Raw genomic sequence first — 18,207 nt, forward strand, 5'->3', positions numbered from 1 at the left:
TTTCGAAATGTATAACTGTTGTTTCTAGTACTCCTAGAAATCTATAATAACTAGACTTCATTGCAAGACCAAGAATGCCACTCTCCAACAATCTTGATCAATCTTCATTTTGACCAATCTTATATTTAAGGTCAAATGTGATAGGAGTTGACCAATTTCATATGACTAATCTAGAGAGAGCAATTGACAAAAGAGGGATAGAGAGGAAAATTTATCGGACAAGATTCAAAGGAATTAAATTGGAATTGAATGAACTACATTTCAATTGTATTATAAAAGCCTTCCATTATATAAAATATAGAACCCTCTTCACAGTTCTTTTAGATCCCTTAATTTTCTTGCAAAATCATATTGAAAATTCATTTTACTAGAAAGATTTCAAAAGAAACATAAGTATAGAAAAATTTAATTAATATCTATATACTTTCAATAGAAACTTATATATCATCCACTATTTTTATCCATTAATCTTATTTAAAAGTCAATAGTAATGGAGCTATAAATAATAAATAATAACTTCACAGTATACGCATAAATATTGAACTCAATATGGAATCAACAATAAATTAATTGTTGTATAGATTATTCTTTCATCACCCGGTGATGAATAATCTTACAAAATATAGATTACTCCTAAATCAATGTGGGAGAAGTTAATTCATTTTTAATTGCCTATTAACGTTCGTTTCTAGGCAATCATGATTAGATTGTTAATTTTTTAAAATCATGATTGCTTAATAAAAAGTATAGATAAAGAAATAATTTTTTTAACAATTTCACCCTTATTTTAGGATTATTTTTACCCTTTTGAAGAATTAATAATTTGTTTTTATCACTTCATATCAAACTAAATAAAAAAGTATCAGTGGACGTTAGTTCAAGTGGTACATGCTTGATTTCCCTTAAGCAAAGTCTTGAGTTTAAGTCTTGTGGATGGAAAAAATATCTGCTGGGAGAGTTAACTCCACATACCTATGGATATTCCTGACTCGGATAGGATTACCTCCAGTGCGAGGATACTTGTAGGAAACTAAATAAAAAAGTAAGAGAAAAAAACATTTTTATCTTCTTTTCTTTCCTACTTCTCTTCTTTCACATAGAAAAAATGTACTTTATTTCACACAATTCTCTTTTAATTCTCCTCATTTCTGTTTCTCCCTACTTTTTTATTCACCTTTTTTCTCTCCTCATTTTCTTCTATAAACCAACCAAAACATAATTGTGATACAATTAGAATACTCAAAACGTTTAATCTCCGTGTCATAATCGTCATGCATATACCCGAGGGACCATAATTAATATGGTGAGTCTGCTCCGAATATACAGATATGGCCAAAATTGAGAAATTATTTGTTATTTTGGGATTTTTCCTAATTTCAAAAGAGAAAAAGATGTATACTGATATACACTATCATTGTATCATTCACCATTAATGTTTAATTATTGTTGACTTTTAAAAAAAAATAATTCAAATGAAGGATGAGTGATATAATATGCATGTGTATAAATCTTTACACGGTTAGTATATAGATTTTATACTCATTTCAAAATTGTTATTGTTTTAAAATTTTAAGACTTGGTGTAACTTTTTCTCTCTCTCTCAATTCTATATCCATTCAATAACTCTATCTACCATATAAATTAATTATATTCTACCTTTTTCTTCTTAATCTTAAGAAATGAATATGAATGTTTTATCCAAAATACTCATTAATAATCTCTTAATATGTCTATATTAATAAGTTGTCAGATGTGACATAGAAATATGTTATTTGTCATTATTAATAGTATTAGATTATATTAGCAAGAACAAAATATTTCAAAACTAAATTCTATCAACTAACTAATTGTTAATATTATTTATTAATATAAAAGTATAAATAGATTAATATAATAGTATAAATAAATTCTATTACCAATACCTTTTTCGTGTATAAGGATCGCAAGAGGTATAAAAAATTAATGTTTAATATATGAGTAATTATTTAACACAAATATCTATCTTTTTATTTAATATGAATGCATATTTTATACCAAAAAAAATATGTCATTTCTTTTAATCAGTTCGAAAAAGTATATTTAAGTTAAAAAATTTATTAATGAAGTATTTTATGTCTAATCACACTAAATATACATATGAAATGACACTATTTTGGATAGAAGATATTCTAGCACATTTCTTATTTACAATATGTGTTACCCCATGTGTTAGCAGCAATGATTATGATAGTAGACTAACACAGAACAAAATTACAAGTGGCATCTTGCTAGGCACCAATTACGACGATTATTATTTTGTCGGTATTTACTTGCCTATGATGTCTTGCCTAATTTCAATTTTCAACAAAGAGTGCATTATGACTCATGGCTTATGTGGTAAACTCACCTATAACTTTCTTCGTTGGAACCTTCATTTTATATTTGGACCATTATTATTTTCCTATTTGAAGTGAAAATCAAATCAAATCAAATCAAATTTGTACTTAACACACCTATAAATAAGTACCACTCTTGTGGTTGTATTTCACAGCAACACAACATAATCTCTCTGAATTATTCCTAGTACAAACATTTAATATTTCAACATTTTCTATTACCCATTAAGCTTGACTCATCCCTAGATTCTTTCTCTGACTTAGAATTCACCAATTATTTCATTACATTAAGCATATACCATATGGGTTTTATGACCATGGACCAACCTCAATTATTATCTAAGATAGCTATGGGTAATGGACATGGTGAAGATTCACCATATTTTGATGGATGGAAAGCTTATGATGAAAACCCATATCACCCTACCATGAATCCTAATGGGGTTATCCAAATGGGTCTAGCAGAAAATCAGGTATATAATGTTGTTTATTAAAGCTTCTAATCACACTTCTCATAGTTGCATACATGTTAATTTTTTATTTTGATGTTGGTTCTAACTTGTAATTTAAATATCTTAAATTTGCAGCTTACTTCTGATTTAGTACAAGATTGGATAATGAGTAACCCAGAAGCATCCATTTGCACTATAGAAGGAGTACATGATTTCAAGGCCATGGCTAACTTTCAGGATTATCATGGTCTTTCTGAGTTTAGAAATGTGAGTAGCAATTGCCAAATCCTGTTTTGTACCAATAAAATCATGTTATGTCAATTAAAAAAATTAAATATTTATGAAATTTTTGCTTCATTATCATTGGTCCGAAACATGATTTGAGACAATAGATCTGTATTCCATGCATTAACTAATATAGATTAAATTTAATTTGCACAGGCTGTGGCTAAGTTCATGTCAAGAACTAGAGGAAATAGAGTCACCTTTGACCCTGACCGTATTGTGATGAGTGGTGGAGCAACTGGAGCACATGAAGTCACTGCTTTTTGTTTGGCAGATCCTGGTGATGCATTTTTGGTGCCTACTCCTTATTATGCAGGGTATATGCTTTTTTCATTCTTGTTTAAAAAACTATATCATATCATTAATTGATATTTTGAGATATTAGTTTAGAAGAAAAAAAAACTAAAGATAAAGATAAAGAGTAGCATATTATAGAATAGTTACTTAATTTATAAAGATATTTTCTTTAAGACCATCTGAAAAAAATTGTGTGACCAATTACTCCAATACCAAAAATAAAGACAAGCTTATGTGTACCATGATGTTGTTTAATTACAATATATTGACCTATCTAAATAGACTTCATATTGAATTAACATTGGAACCTAGTCAAGTAAAAAATGATGGCACTACTTTTTTATAATAAGGAAATTATATTGAGGTTTCAAACATTCAAGTAGTCATCGATTAGATCAAGAAAAACACTTAAATATGAAAGTCAAACCCCACAATGACTACATAATTAAGTAACATTTTGTCCATCATAAACATTATTTTATTTACTAAAGTGGTTGTCATAATAATTAACCCCGTAGGCTGGTTGGATCATGATGATGTAACAATGACCAAGTTTTTAAACTGTGACATTATGCTCAGATCTATAATATTTCTAAGTTTTTTATGTGTAATCTATATAGAAAGATATGAATTTTTAAGGGTGTATTATATTAATTAAAATAATTAAATATTCATTAATTTTTTATTTTTGCTTCAATATTATTAATGCGAAATATGATTTAAAATATATTTTGACAAGACATATTCATTTTTAAGATTATCATAAATTGAAAATCTTTTACTTATGTGACTATGCCATATTCTTACCATGTACATCAAAGAATAATAAAACAACAAAAATTGGGTTATCCATATGATATTCAATTCATAAAACACATTAATTTTATTAACATCTACATCATAATTATTTTCTAATAAGCATTTGGTTTTCCTAATGCAGATTTGATAGAGATTTGAGGTGGAGAACAGGAGTTAAACTTGTTCCAGTTATATGTGAAAGTTCCAACAATTTCAAGTTAACAATGCAAGCATTGGAAGAAGCTTATGAGAAAGCCAAAAATGATAACATTAGAATAAAGGGTTTACTCATCACAAATCCATCAAATCCATTAGGCACTACAATGGATAGAACCACATTAAGAACATTGTTGACTTTCATCAATGAAAAAAGAATCCACCTAGTATGTGATGAAATATATGCTGCCACAGTTTTCACTCATCCTAGTTTCATAAGCATAGCTGAGATAATAGAACATGACAAAGATATCGAATGCGACCGCGATTTAATTCACATAGTTTATTCTCTTTCAAAGGACATGGGCTTCCCTGGCTTCAGAGTTGGCATCATTTACTCCTACAATGATGAGGTAGTCGATTGCGCGCGCAAAATGTCGAGCTTTGGATTAGTCTCTACACAAACTCAGTATCTGATAGCATCAATGCTATCAGATGATGAGTTTGTTGGGAGATTCCTCGCGGAAAGCGCGAAGAGGTTAGCACAAAGGCATAGAGTTTTCACAATGGGGCTAGCAAGGGTTGGCATAAAGTGCTTGCAAAGCAATGGTGGCCTATTTGTGTGGATGGATTTGCACCATCTTATGAAAACTCCAAGTTTTGAAGGTGAAATGGAACTATGGAAAATGATTATTCATGAAGTTAAGATAAATGTTTCACCCGGGTCATCTTTTCATTGCTCCGAGCCAGGGTGGTTTAGGGTATGCTATGCTAACATGGATGATAAAGCAGTGCAAGTTTCATTGCAAAGGATTCATGCATTTGTGCTTCAGAATAAGGAAATTATGGTGTCTGAGAAGAAACGTTGTTGGCAGAATAATTTGAGGCTAAGCTTCAAATCAAGAAGGTTTGATGATATCATGATGTCACCTCACTCTCCAATACCTCACTCACCTCTAGTTAAAGCCTCCACTTGAAGTGCCATATATTTCTCTTCGAGATTTATGATAGAACATTATGGTATCATTCAATTCATATAAATTCATATAGCTGACCTCACCTAATGAAATAAAGACTTGGTTGTTGCTGTTGTTCAGAACAAATATGCGTTGTGTCATGTAACTTGTACTGCTTGATGATGATGTTTTCCCCTTTAATCTTAGGGGAACATTTCTTTTATTTTTCACTTGCATGCATTCACGGTGAAAGAAGTTATAGAGTTTGTGAGCTTATTTTGGTTTACAAGATTCCCCAACATGTATTCTTGTTCTAATGGTATAGTCAATTATTAATGATTCGTTAATAATACAAGTTTTCAATTTTGATTCTCTAACAATAATATTAGTCATTGAGATTTTGTGTATAAAATCTTAGCAGATATATACACAAAATCTCAACCACTAATCTTATCTCTAACCACTAATATTATTAGCATATTATCTCGACTTTAAGACAAATGTAATGTTTCCACTTTGTACAAAAATTCTCCAAGATGCTTTCGTGCTTCTTGAATCGTAATTTTTTAATGTTGCATTACTAGAAAAAATTAATACTGAAGAAAAAGTGGTTGGAATCTTACCAAATAAAATTACCAAAAGAAATAAATCATATCTCTAGTCTCCTTTTGCTTTGTCCACTACGCATAAGGTCTTCTAAGGTTGGACCCTATTCTTTTAGATATTATTATTACTATTTCATTTTAGAATTCGGTCATAGGTATATCTCTTTTTTTGAACTAAATACTAATATGTAGCATAGAGTAAACAAAAGGCATACGCAACTTGTATAGAGAAAAGGAAAAAAAAGACATATTACTACAAAATTTAAGAGTGAAATAACTATCCTTACGTTTATGTTCAATTATAGGGGTGGTTGTGGGGGTTTCTCACATCATCTTCAATACTCACAACACGTTATGAGAAATATGTGTGTGAAATAAGGTATAAAGATTTTTTAAACGGTCTATTGTTAAAGTGTCATCGACTTAAAAATAAATTCACACATGAATAATAAATCATATCTATATAATATGAGTGTAATTTTTCACTTTTTCTATTTTACCATTAACAATAATATAATCATGTGTAACCGTTATTAATATATTAATCACCTCTCTCACCTAAAATTGAATATTATAATAAATAAAAAATTATAATATAAAATACATTTAATATCAAAATGTATCTAATAATCTAAAATAAAATGTATAAAACTTGAATACTTAATATTATATAATAGTATATGCTGACAAACATGATGTACCCGTGAGCACACTAATATAAATAGTATAGAAAACTTTACAATATTACACACTATTAAACTCATATTATATACTTTAAGACAAATATTTAGATTGTGAGGCTATCAAATATTCTCTTAATTAACTAAGATCATGTTACTACTTAGTGTATATCATGTATGGGCCACACCATTTAGTTAGCATATTTCCTTAGCTAACTCAACACTCCATTCCTTAACATATTTTACCCCATCTTAAGATCGACCCATGTTAAAAGATGATTCTTCAGTCAAGAATGATTCAGATAGAAGCCTAACAAAAGGCTCAAACTGATTAACCTGAACCTCTCTTATTTTTCCACCTTTTCTTTTTTAGCATTTTTCAGTTTTCAGTTTTCTATTATGTTTCCAGTTTTAGTTTTTCCCTCTTTTTCTTCTTATCTTTCAATGTATAAAGTAGGGCTGTGTATCTCGAAATCAATCAATGAAATTAGCACTGAAGTATTATTCATACACTTGCATCATCATTGCATTCTTGCTATTTAGGTGAAGGCATTACTTTGTGTTGAAGATTTGTCCACTATTCATCATCTTCACAAGATGAGTTATACCATTTTACATGGTATCAGAGCACCCTTTTAAAGGGTGACTCTACTGTTCCTCTAATTTAGATTTCTTCTTTTCACGGTAAAAGAATTTCATTCATATATCTTTTCTTCTCTATGTGTTCTTCTTCCTACCTTTTTTAAAGAAAATGAATATTGCCATCATCAACCCTTACATGGATCCAACAGGTGCATATTACATAAATCTGAATGAAAATCCAGGTACTGTGCGTGTCTCATCCCGATTAAATGGTGAGAATTATCACCCCTGGTCTCGAGCCATGACAATGGCTCTTGAAACCATAACAAATTAGAGTTCATCGATGGAACTCTACCAAGCCATATCCATGATCAAAGCTTTGCAATCTGGAAAATATGCAACAATTTAGTTGTATCTTGGTTAACTCAATCCATAGATCCCTCTATTGTTCAATTTGTGTTATGGATGGAAAATGCAGAAGAAATTTGGGATGATTTGCATGAAAGGTATCATCAAGGAGACATGTTTAGGATCTCTGAGTTAATAAGCAAAATTCATTCAATCAAACAAGGAAGTAACTCCATTAGTGCCTATTATAACCAAATCAAGGGATTATGGCAACAGTTAGATAATTATAGACTCATCCCTCATTGCACTTGTGATATAAAGTGTTCTTGTTCCACCATCCCTACAGTACAGAATCACAGAGAAAACGAGTATGTGATATGTTTCTTGACGGGATTGAATGATCAATTATCCATTGTCAGATCATAAATTATGATGATTGAGCATTTTCCATCCATAAACAAAGTATTCAACATGTTGATCTAACAAGAGAGACAAATGCAGTTTAAAGAACCTAGAGTTTCTGCAAATGCATTTGGTAACAACACCGAGTCAAGAATAAGGGGCATGAGAAAGAGTTATAGAGGTATTGGTAGGTCAAATAGGTCAAGTGGTAGATCTTCTACTTCTGGGAGAGGCATGGGTGAAAAATCATGCTCTTACTGCCAAAGAACTGGACACATTGTTAATTCCTGCTACAAGAAACATGGTTTTCCATCAAGCTCATACAACACTGTCAATACTGTTTTAGTAGAAGATTCAAATGACACTAATGATCATGCAAAGAGAGACTATACATCTTTGGAATTGCCTTTCACCTCAGCTCAACAAGATGCTCTGAAGGCCCTAATCAAACAATCTATTAGACAAGACAATCACAACACCAACCAGATAAGCTCAATTCAGACTTCCACTAATCCTCAAGAACCCCCTATTATAAAGGTAATTCTACCTCCTTTCCAGGTAATTCATCCACTTGGATCATTGATACAGGAACAACAGACCATGTCTCCTACTCCTTGCTACACTATCACATATATAGGCAGATAAAACCCATCTCCATAACCTTGCCTAATGGAAATCAAGTAACTGCTCAATACTCAGGATCTATGATTTTTTCAAATACATTCTATCTTACAAATGTATTGTATGTACTTGTTTTTATATTCAATCTCATGTTAGTGCCTAAACTAACATCTTCATTGGCTTGTACCGTAGTCTTTTTTGCTGACAAATGCTTAATCCAAGAAATGAACTCCTTGAGGATGACTAGTGCAGCTGAGCTCAAATGAGGCCTATAAACAATGAATCAGCCCGCCAAGCAAGAACTACCTTAGGCCACATCATGTTAATACTTACTCTAGCTATGATGATTCCAATGTTTGGCACTCTAGACTTGGACATTTGTTCCATAATAAAATTATACATATGCAGACTTTATTTCCTTTCATCAAATGCAATAAAACCATTAATCCATGTGACATTTTCCACCTAGCTAAACAAAAGAAATTACCTTATTCTATTAGCATCGCTAGAGCTTGTCATGCCTTTGATTTAGTACATATGGACGTTTGGGGACCTTTATCCACCCCTTCAACTTTAGGACATACGTATTTCTTGACTATGGTTGATGACAAGACCAGATTTACTTGCGCCTTCTTCATGAAGGCTAAATCAGAAACATGTCAATTGATCAAAGCCTTTGTATGTTATGTAGAAACTCAGTTTTACTTTAAACTGAAAGCCATTAGAAATGATAATGGCAAAGAATTTAGTCTTAAGGAATTTTACCTTTCAAGAAGTATTGAGCACCAAACCACTTGTGTGGAAACTCCACAACAAAATAACATAGTTGAGAGGAAGCATCAACATATACTTGCTGCTGCAAGAGCTCTTATTTTCCAGTCCAATCTTCCTTTGTTTTTTGGAACTATAGCATAACACATTTTTTCCATCTAATCAATAGGCAGTCTATCAAAATTTTGTCTAACAAGTCACTCTATGAGGAGCTCTATAATACTCTGCCCAATATTAAACACTTAAGGATCTTTGGCAGCTTATGTTACTCCTCTACCCTTGTCTCACAAAGAAGAAAACTTGACCCTAGATTAAGAAAATGCATCTTTCTAGGTTATCAAAAAGGAACAAAAGGATATATACTCTTAGACAACAATGAGATTTTCATATCAAGGAATGTTCAATTCTTTGAGCATATCCTCCCATTCACCATGACTGATTCTCATAATTTGGGCCAACTTATCCTTCCTATTCATGGAAATGATCCCTTCAAATATTAAATTGATCCTCCTTACACAATAGATGTTGCCACATCAAATAATCCAACTACCACAGATGTTACCACATCAAATACCCCTGCTACATCAGATATTGACACCACTGATAACCCTCCAGAAACTCAGGTTAAACAATCTCAAAGAATTCGAAACCCCCCTCCCCAACTATTTGGCTGATTATCATTGCACTTTGGCCTTTGACTCACAACCATGTTCCTCAACACAGGTTAAATATCCAATTTTGTCTCTTATAACAATTTGTCCTCAACTCATAAGCATTATTCATTAACCATTTCTCTTAGTTCTACTCCTGCTAACTATAATGAAGTTGTCCAGCATGATTGCTAGAGAAGGGCTATTGATGCTAAATTATTAGCCTTACAAAACAACAATACTTGGTACCTCACTACCTTGCCTCCTAGAAAAAGAGAAATAGGTGGCAAATGGGTTTTTAAACTCAAACACCATGCTGATGGATCAATAGAGAGGCATAAGGCAAGATTAGTTGCAAAAAGGTTTAACCAAACACAAGGAATTGACTACTTGGAGACATTCAGCCCTATTGTGAAGATGACAACTATTAGAGTCCTAGTGGCCCTTGCAGCTATCAACAACCGACACTTATATTAACTTGTCATTAACACAACTTTTCTACATGGTGATCTCAAGGAAGAGGAAATGACTTAAATCAAATACATTTCACCAAAGGAGTTTTGCACAAAGAGTTCAGTATCAAGGATCTTGGAAAGTTGAAGTTCTTCTTAGGAATGGAGGTTGCTAGATGCAAAGAAGGAATCACCTTATACCAAAGGAAGTACACCTTAGATTTGTTACAACAATCGAGACATTTTGCTTGCAAATCCACCTCAACTCCAATGGAGTATAACACAAAACTTCAAGCAGATTCAGGAGAACCTCTGTAGGATCCAACTGCCTGTAGAAGATTATTGGGAAAGCTGTTGTATCTCACTTACACCAGGCCAGCCATATCCTATGCAGTTGACTGCCTTAGCCAATTCCGCACAACCCCTACTAAACCTCACCAACAAGCAGCTTTCAAAATCCTAAGATATCTCAAAACATCACCAACACAAGGATTGTTCTTTCCCAGCAACAACACAACAGTTCTTAAAGGCTACTCAAATTCAGATTGGGGAGCTTTCCTTGACACTAGAAGATCCATCACAAGTTGGTGCTTCTTCTTGGGATCAGCCTTGATTTCTTGGAAGAGCAAGAAACATATCACAGTATCTAGATCATCAACAGAAGCATAATACATGGCCTTTGCAATGGCATCATGTGAAGCTCAGTGGTTATTCCATCTTTACAGAGATTTAGGCATCCAACACATTATTCCAATCAATCTATTTTGTGACAACAAATCAGCTCTATACATAGCCGCAAACCCAGTCTTTCACGAACGAACAAAGAACATTGAGATAAATTGTCATGTAGTTCGTGAAAGGGTTCAAAATGGTACTCTTAATCTCCTGTCTGTCCTTTCCACACTTCAAATTGTAGATTTCTTCACCAAATCCCTCACACCTATGTCTTTCAAAGTCTTAATAACTAAGCTTGGTATGATTTACATCCATATACCAGCTTATGGGGGACTGTTAAAAGATGATTCTTCAATCAAGAATGATGCAGATAGAAGCCCAACAAAAAGCCTAAACTGATTAACCTGAACCTCTCTTATTTTTCCACCTTTCCTTTTTGGCATTTTTCAGTTTTCAGTTATTTCTATTATGTTTCCAGTTTTAGCTTTTCCTTCCTTTTCTTCTTATCTTTTAATGTATAAAGTAGGACTGTGTATGTCGAAATCAATCAATGAAATTAGCACTAAAGTATTATTCATACACTTGCATTATCCTTACTGTTTAGTTGAAGGCATTACTTTGTGTTGAAGATTCTGTCCACTATTCATCATCTTCACAAGATGTGTTATACCATTTTACAACCCACATATTCAATTTTAATATTTCCAATGACACGAGCATCAGAGGGCAATTTTATTTTCTTCAAGCATCTCTGATAAACTGTTACTTTTGCCCGTTGGCTCATATGCTTCATTTAGAATATAGGAGTTCTATTTCTTTAGTGCTATACAAAATATAATAGAACACATGACAAAACATAAAAATATTTGCTTGTAGGGGAGACAACTCATATTTTTAATTGATCATAATATCATACTAGATCCTAACTTCATTATAAAAACCAGCTTATAAGAAAAGGAATATCCAAATGAATATAAATATTTTGTTGAGTAAATTTCAACCAATATGGAATTCCACACTTTAATAAAAAGAAAAACATTGTATTATGTTATCCGTTTACCATACTATCATCTTTCTTTTCTTATTTTAAGCAAATTTGAATACTATCATCTTTCTAAAAGCAACCTTAAAGAAATGAAGGTTGTTCCAGCTAATCTTGTATCAAAGATATAAAACAATTTGGTAGATGGAGAACCAAATCTAATTTATGTTTAATCATCCCCACTAAGAGTCATCTGACTTGGTAAATTTTATGGCCTAAGTTAATTTAACTCCCTTATTTTATTTTGATTTTAATTTTTTTATTATATTTATGAGACTAAGGGAATACCACCTTATCAAATACAAACAAAAACTTATTTTTTGTCAAATAAATAATTGATTTCCTTGCAAGGTTTCGGGTTCGAGCCTTGTGGATGAAAAAATGTTCGCGGGGAGAGTTAGTCTCACATACTTGTAGATATTTCTGGCTCAGACAAGATTACCTTTAATGCAATAATACATATGAGAAACCAAAATAAAATCACTACTATTTATAATAGAGTTAATTACACTGACACTCCCTGAGTTTTAGTGAAATTATACAAACCACCCATCACTTTTCTACATCTACACAAACCTTCTCTAGTTTTTATACTTTCATTACAATGACCACCCTTACATGAGAAATAAATGTAATCTTTTAAACAAAAAATGTGATAAATGCAATTAAGTTAAACAAAACATGATATATTGTGAGGAAAAATCCAAATAATATACAAATCAATGTATCTTTATTATTTTTTGTTACAAAATGCATCGACAATTCTAAAGAAATATTGTTTAAATCGCTCTTATAATATAACAAACCAAAAATAATAAAAAAATATTGACTCATATATTATTTGGACTCACCTCCACAATAAATCATGTTTTGTTTAACTTAATTGCGTTTATCTCATTCTTTGTTTAAAATATTACACTTATTTCTTATGCATGAGTGGTTAGTGTAATGAAAAAAAATTACACTTATTTCTCATGCAGAGGTGATCAATGTAATAAAAGTATAAAAAATATGGGAGTTTGTGTAGGTGTAAAAAAGTGATGGATAATTTGTGTAATTTCAATAAAACTCAGGGGTATGGATGTCATATTTTGTCCTAACCAATACTTTTAAGTTAACAAATTATTTTTCAAAATGTTTGATTTTCTATCATGATCGAGTGCTCTTGCATGAAAGATGAACATGATGTAAAAAATTATTGGTAGTAGAGGGTACCACCTTAGACTTTTAACCTTTTATGATATCTAAATATCAAATAACACTATTAGATCAAGTGATGTATTACTAACGGGCGTTGGTTCAAGTGGTACATGCTTGATTCCCCTTAAACAAGAATCCGGGTTCGAGTCTTGTGGATGGAAAAAATGCTCGTTAGGAGAGTTAGCCCCACATACCTGTAGATGTTCCCATACTAGAATACATCATAAATGACCACATGGGCTTAAGTTACAAGAGTTCAACTTTTAAGAAAGCAGCCCAATTTTAAAAAATGTCTTACTTCTTATGATTATCATAATTCATCAGCATCTAGAAGTCTAAAACTAAAAGATAATTGATCAGAAAAAGCACATCACTTGGACATCTCATACATTTATTTTTTTGAGATCATAGAATAGACCAATTTGTTTATTATATTTTCCAAGAGACGGTGCTTTGTCATTGTCAAGTATCAAGACAAACCAAATAAACTAGAATGGTACTTTAATTTTCTTTGTTAAATATACATTAGAGTTATTATTACTGGCTTTCTTCAATAGAACTTCACTTTATCACCTCATAGTATCACATACACAGATTATGGGTAACTTATTCTTAGAAGGAAATTAATGAAGTTTTTTTAATTGATTTTATGATAATTATGTTAGTTAAAATGAAAACTATATCTATCTTGTAGTAGTATATAGCACATAAAATTAACCTAAGCAGTCTCCATTGTCTTTTTGTTGTATTTTTCTCTTCTATTAGTGGTTCATATATAGTACTTAGCTTTCCTCTAATCTTGTAATTTCCATTTTATTTTTATTCCATAAAAAAAATATTCTCGGATGGCTCAGACATTATAGACTTTATACCCATGACACATAGATAACTACATTAACAGATAATTATAATATAATAGTATTTAGGAAAAAAAAATATTTGCGTCATTATAAATATATAACAGTGTAAGAGTTTTATACACCATCAGTTCAATCATATTCATTTTTAATTATCATTGACTCTTGAAAAAATAATGCAAATAAACAATAAAAAATATATTGATTAATATATAATTTTTATACGTATAGTACATATATATTATTCTCCAACTATATATATATATATATATAGCCATAATTGCATATTTAAAAAAAATAATGGAGCGGTTGGTAATAAATCAATCTTTAACTTAGCATAACATGCCAACTTTTTTGGTTAGTTTGGTTATCCATCCATAAGATGGGCCCAAGCAAGAAGATTAATAGATTAATATACCAACATTGTTATTTATACAAACAACGTTGTTAAATAAGGTTGTTATATATAGCATTTTTTTAAAGAAAGAATGTCTCACATTTTCTTTTTCTTGTTTTACTTTCATTCTGTAGTAATTCAAAATATGCAATATTTGTTTCCCATTAAGCAACAAGGACAGAAATAATAACTTACAATTCCATTCATAGAATTTCTTATTCAAAGAGTGATGCTTCTAATTACAATCTACCTCTACCATATTATCAGCACACTGGTTTTTAAAAGTCACTATCAGCCCACTGGTTTTTAAAGGTCACAAATTTATACCCACGGATTAATGCTGTAATGTTCCAAATATAAAAATCATTGATATATATATATAATAAAAAATTGACATAGCTTTCACATTTTGATTCATGATGATAAAACAAGTCAATCTTATCTCAAGGGATGTATTCATAACCTGTAAAGTTTATAATGTTATGGTTCACCAAGAAAAAATGTTATGGTTATCTTGGGTCTATACATAAACTATAGTTCAGTTTCTCATGAAGTTGGCAAGCAAAACACATTTTCAATGGCATAGAGTATAACAGAATTTTGAACACATCATAATGAAGTAGCTAAAGATATGTCCACACATTAAATTATGAGTGGGATATTAATTAACTGTCAATTATCTATCATGAATTTAAAAGTTAATTATAATTAAATATTAAGGGTAAAAATAGGTTATTCAAAACTTTACCTTAAATTGACTGAACCTGTATAGTATATAAGGGTTTGAGCCCGACCTATTAGTTTGTTGAAAAAAAATCAAAGCATAGGTCTGATTTATTTAAAAGTTTAATATGATATGTTAGTCTATTTAAATGTTTGTTATACTATATGATATTGAAATAGATATCAATATATCTACATTATTTAAATAAACTTATAACTTATTTTTAATATGACACATTAAAACTTAAATATTTAAATTATATTTTTGTATACAATCTTATATATATATGATAATATTAATTATATTAAAATAGTGTAATTAGAACATTATTATATACTATAACTATATATGTCGACTTGTTAGATATATAATAGACTTTTTAGATGGCATAAAGTTTGACATATTATATTAAATAGACTTTTTAAAAATTCCAAGATTGATATATTCACGAAAAAAGTCTAATCTAATTTAGTATGTCATAGGTTAGATAATAAACTCTTGATAAGCGATCTGATATGTATTCACGTTTAGAGCCCCATTTTTATACACCATAAATAATTTGGATGTCTCAATCAGTCCACTAAAATTGTAATTTACATGGAAGCACTCTTGACTTTGGTTCATCTCTATGCTATAGAATTCATCAATAGTTTTATTAATCATTGAATTTAACAAATAGCACAAACATTTGGGTCCTCTTCAGAACTTTGAACATAATAGTATTGTGGAGTTATGTGAGGATTGTATCCTCCACTATAGAACTTAACAAACTCAGCAATTTGTTCTTCTTTCTTCTTTTCATCTTCTTTTTTCTTTTCATCATCTTTCTTCTTTTCTGGCTCCTTTATTGGCCCAACTGTTAAAATATCTGTGTGCCATGATTTTCTTAATTTCTTAACTAGTGAGAGCAGGTCCATCTCACCCACTATAGTTAGTTTCTTCTCCTTCATGTCCATAGCAATGGAATCAATGCCTACATAGAATAATACAATTTAATGAAAAATTTAATTTGTAAAACAAAATTTTACTCATCTAAAGTGAAGAATTAATTTAGTGTACTTGATACAATAATCAAGTAAATTTAAACAATCTAATGATTTTTGTTACATTGATGTATTTTATCGTGAGAATAATTAATATGTACCATCACATCTTATTTAAACATTAAAATTTAAAGAAGTGATTATGTGACTAATAATAAATTTTTAATCATAATCATCTATGTATGGTTATAAGACCTAAATTTATTGTTACTGTTTTTTTTTCCTGGTTCACGGTAACTATGATTGTCAATTTTTATAGTTCTATTAATTGAAAACCAATCTCATACATTAATTGGCAGAACAATTCCATACCCATTTTTTTTTTATCAAATTGAATGCTTCCTTTGATCGGAATACTTTATAGATGCTCAAATATATGTACTAAATAAATGACATATTTTATCATTGGTTGATATTAAAATATAAGTTCTTATCATTACTCAATTCATCAAAGGAATGATGCATCAGATTATTCTAATCCAACTATACCTGAGAGGCTAGAAACCATTTTCATGGCCTTTTGCTTTTCTTTGCCATCATTTAAGTCCAATTTCAGCACCACTTTCTGTAACAATAAATTCACAAGACATTATATTATTATTATATGTAAATGTAAATGATAGAATTTAATCAGAGATGGACCCAACAAAGCAGGGAAATTAGAGTACCATTTATTTTCTTTTTCTTTTCATTTAGAGGGTGAAATTATATTATGAAATAAGTCCATAGGCATGTAAGAAAGAAACATAATTTTGCACAGCTAATCATGGTTTAATTAATTAATATGAAACAAGCAAGAAAATGAAGGGAAGAGAGAGAGACATAAATTCATCAAAGACACTGAAGAAAAATATAGTGGAGTTGAGAGAATATAAATAAATAAATAAATAAATAAATAAAAAATACTAATCAAACTATGCCTTATTGTAATATTATTATGTTGGGATGAAAAAGAAACTGATGGGAAATTGAGAAGAGGAAAATGACTTAGAAATAGTGAAAAAAATGAACATAATCATTGAACTCTTGCATAACAAATAATTGACTAGTCATTAATATCAATGAAACTCACCTTCATTTTGACTTGGGTCACAAGTATTGTGACAAGTTAGACACTTTAAATATTATTTTAGGAGAAGGAGAGTGTTAACAGGAAGATGCAGAGGAAGAAGGAGCATAGAAAAGATGCAATGTGAGTTTGCCTTGTTGGACAAAGTGTGGAATATATAAACTTACTAATAAGGATGTTTAATATAACTCCAAAACAAGTCAAACAAATATGAAATATACCTTAATAATTAAGAAAAAAAAAATGTTTGAAGTGATATTGTTTGAGTTTTATATATTGTTACTCACTATCCATATTTAATTATGATAAAATCTTCAAAAAAGTAATATAAATGAATAATAAATAACGTACTGATTGTATATAAATCTGTATATTAATATTGTATAAATATTACATTTATTAATTAATTATTATTACTTTTCTAGAAGGACGAACTAAGAAACAAGGAACCAATCAACCTTATGATGTAAGTGCTGGCCTTCACCAATCAAGTACTTCTCCTTTTGTTGATAGAGTATAATAGAATAAAGATTTAAAATGTATATATTAAAATGTGCTGGCCTTCACCAATCAAGTACTTCACCAATCAAGTACTTCGTCCATCATTTATATGTTAATTATCATTAATTCTCAATCAAAAATAATATAAATTAATGATAAATAATATGTTGACAATGTAAAAAATTTACACTTATGGTACATAGATTTTAAACTCATTGAATAAATGAATAAGGGTGACATTTGAATATATTTCCCAAGCTAATTTTATT

At 30.3% G+C, this 18,207-nt stretch overlaps 3 protein-coding genes across 3 annotated transcripts; 2 read left to right on the plus strand and 1 right to left on the minus strand.

Annotated features, from left to right (window-relative positions):
- LOC109332274 (1-aminocyclopropane-1-carboxylate synthase-like) lies at positions 2,513 to 5,603 on the plus strand. Its single transcript, XM_019567202.1, has 4 exons — positions 2,513 to 2,848; positions 2,963 to 3,094; positions 3,269 to 3,429; positions 4,350 to 5,603. Exons 1-4 carry the CDS (start codon positions 2,678 to 2,680, stop codon positions 5,338 to 5,340), a joined length of 1,455 nt encoding a protein of 484 aa, XP_019422747.1. The 5' UTR covers positions 2,513 to 2,677; the 3' UTR covers positions 5,341 to 5,603.
- LOC109332460 (uncharacterized mitochondrial protein AtMg00240-like) lies at positions 10,593 to 11,099 on the plus strand. Its single transcript, XM_019567441.1, has 2 exons — positions 10,593 to 10,744; positions 10,805 to 11,099. The coding sequence occupies exons 1-2, from the start codon at positions 10,593 to 10,595 to the stop codon at positions 11,097 to 11,099; spliced, it is 447 nt and encodes a 148-aa protein (XP_019422986.1).
- On the minus strand, positions 15,855 to 17,601 carry LOC109332668 (heavy metal-associated isoprenylated plant protein 39-like). The gene is made up of 3 exons (XM_019567682.1): positions 17,441 to 17,601; positions 16,858 to 16,933; positions 15,855 to 16,298 (listed from the first exon to the last, which is right to left on the minus strand). The coding sequence occupies exons 1-3, from the start codon at positions 17,444 to 17,446 to the stop codon at positions 15,994 to 15,996; spliced, it is 387 nt and encodes a 128-aa protein (XP_019423227.1). The 5' UTR covers positions 17,447 to 17,601; the 3' UTR covers positions 15,855 to 15,993.

The sequence above is a fragment of the Lupinus angustifolius genome, chromosome LG18 (genome assembly GCF_001865875.1).
Source record: "Lupinus angustifolius cultivar Tanjil chromosome LG18, LupAngTanjil_v1.0, whole genome shotgun sequence".
In the NCBI taxonomy this organism is placed as follows: Eukaryota; Viridiplantae; Streptophyta; class Magnoliopsida; order Fabales; family Fabaceae; genus Lupinus; species Lupinus angustifolius.

Bases quoted from the DNA above. Each gene is read 5' to 3' on its own strand.
- LOC109332274 (XM_019567202.1), top strand. From the start codon at position 2,678: ATGGGTTTTATGACCATGGACCAACCTCAATTATTATCTAAGATAGCT. The intron at 2,849-2,962 runs GTATATAATGTT...TTAAATTTGCAG, and splicing joins TGGGTCTAGCAGAAAATCAG to CTTACTTCTGATTTAGTACA. The intron at 3,430-4,349 runs GTATATGCTTTT...TTCCTAATGCAG, and splicing joins CCTACTCCTTATTATGCAGG to ATTTGATAGAGATTTGAGGT.
- LOC109332460 (XM_019567441.1), top strand. From the start codon at position 10,593: ATGGAGGTTGCTAGATGCAAAGAAGGAATCACCTTATACCAAAGGAAG. The intron at 10,745-10,804 runs GTAGGATCCAAC...CACTTACACCAG, and splicing joins GCAGATTCAGGAGAACCTCT to GCCAGCCATATCCTATGCAG.
- LOC109332668 (XM_019567682.1), bottom strand. The intron at 16,299-16,857 runs GTATAGTTGGAT...TATTCTATGTAG, and splicing joins AATGGTTTCTAGCCTCTCAG to GCATTGATTCCATTGCTATG.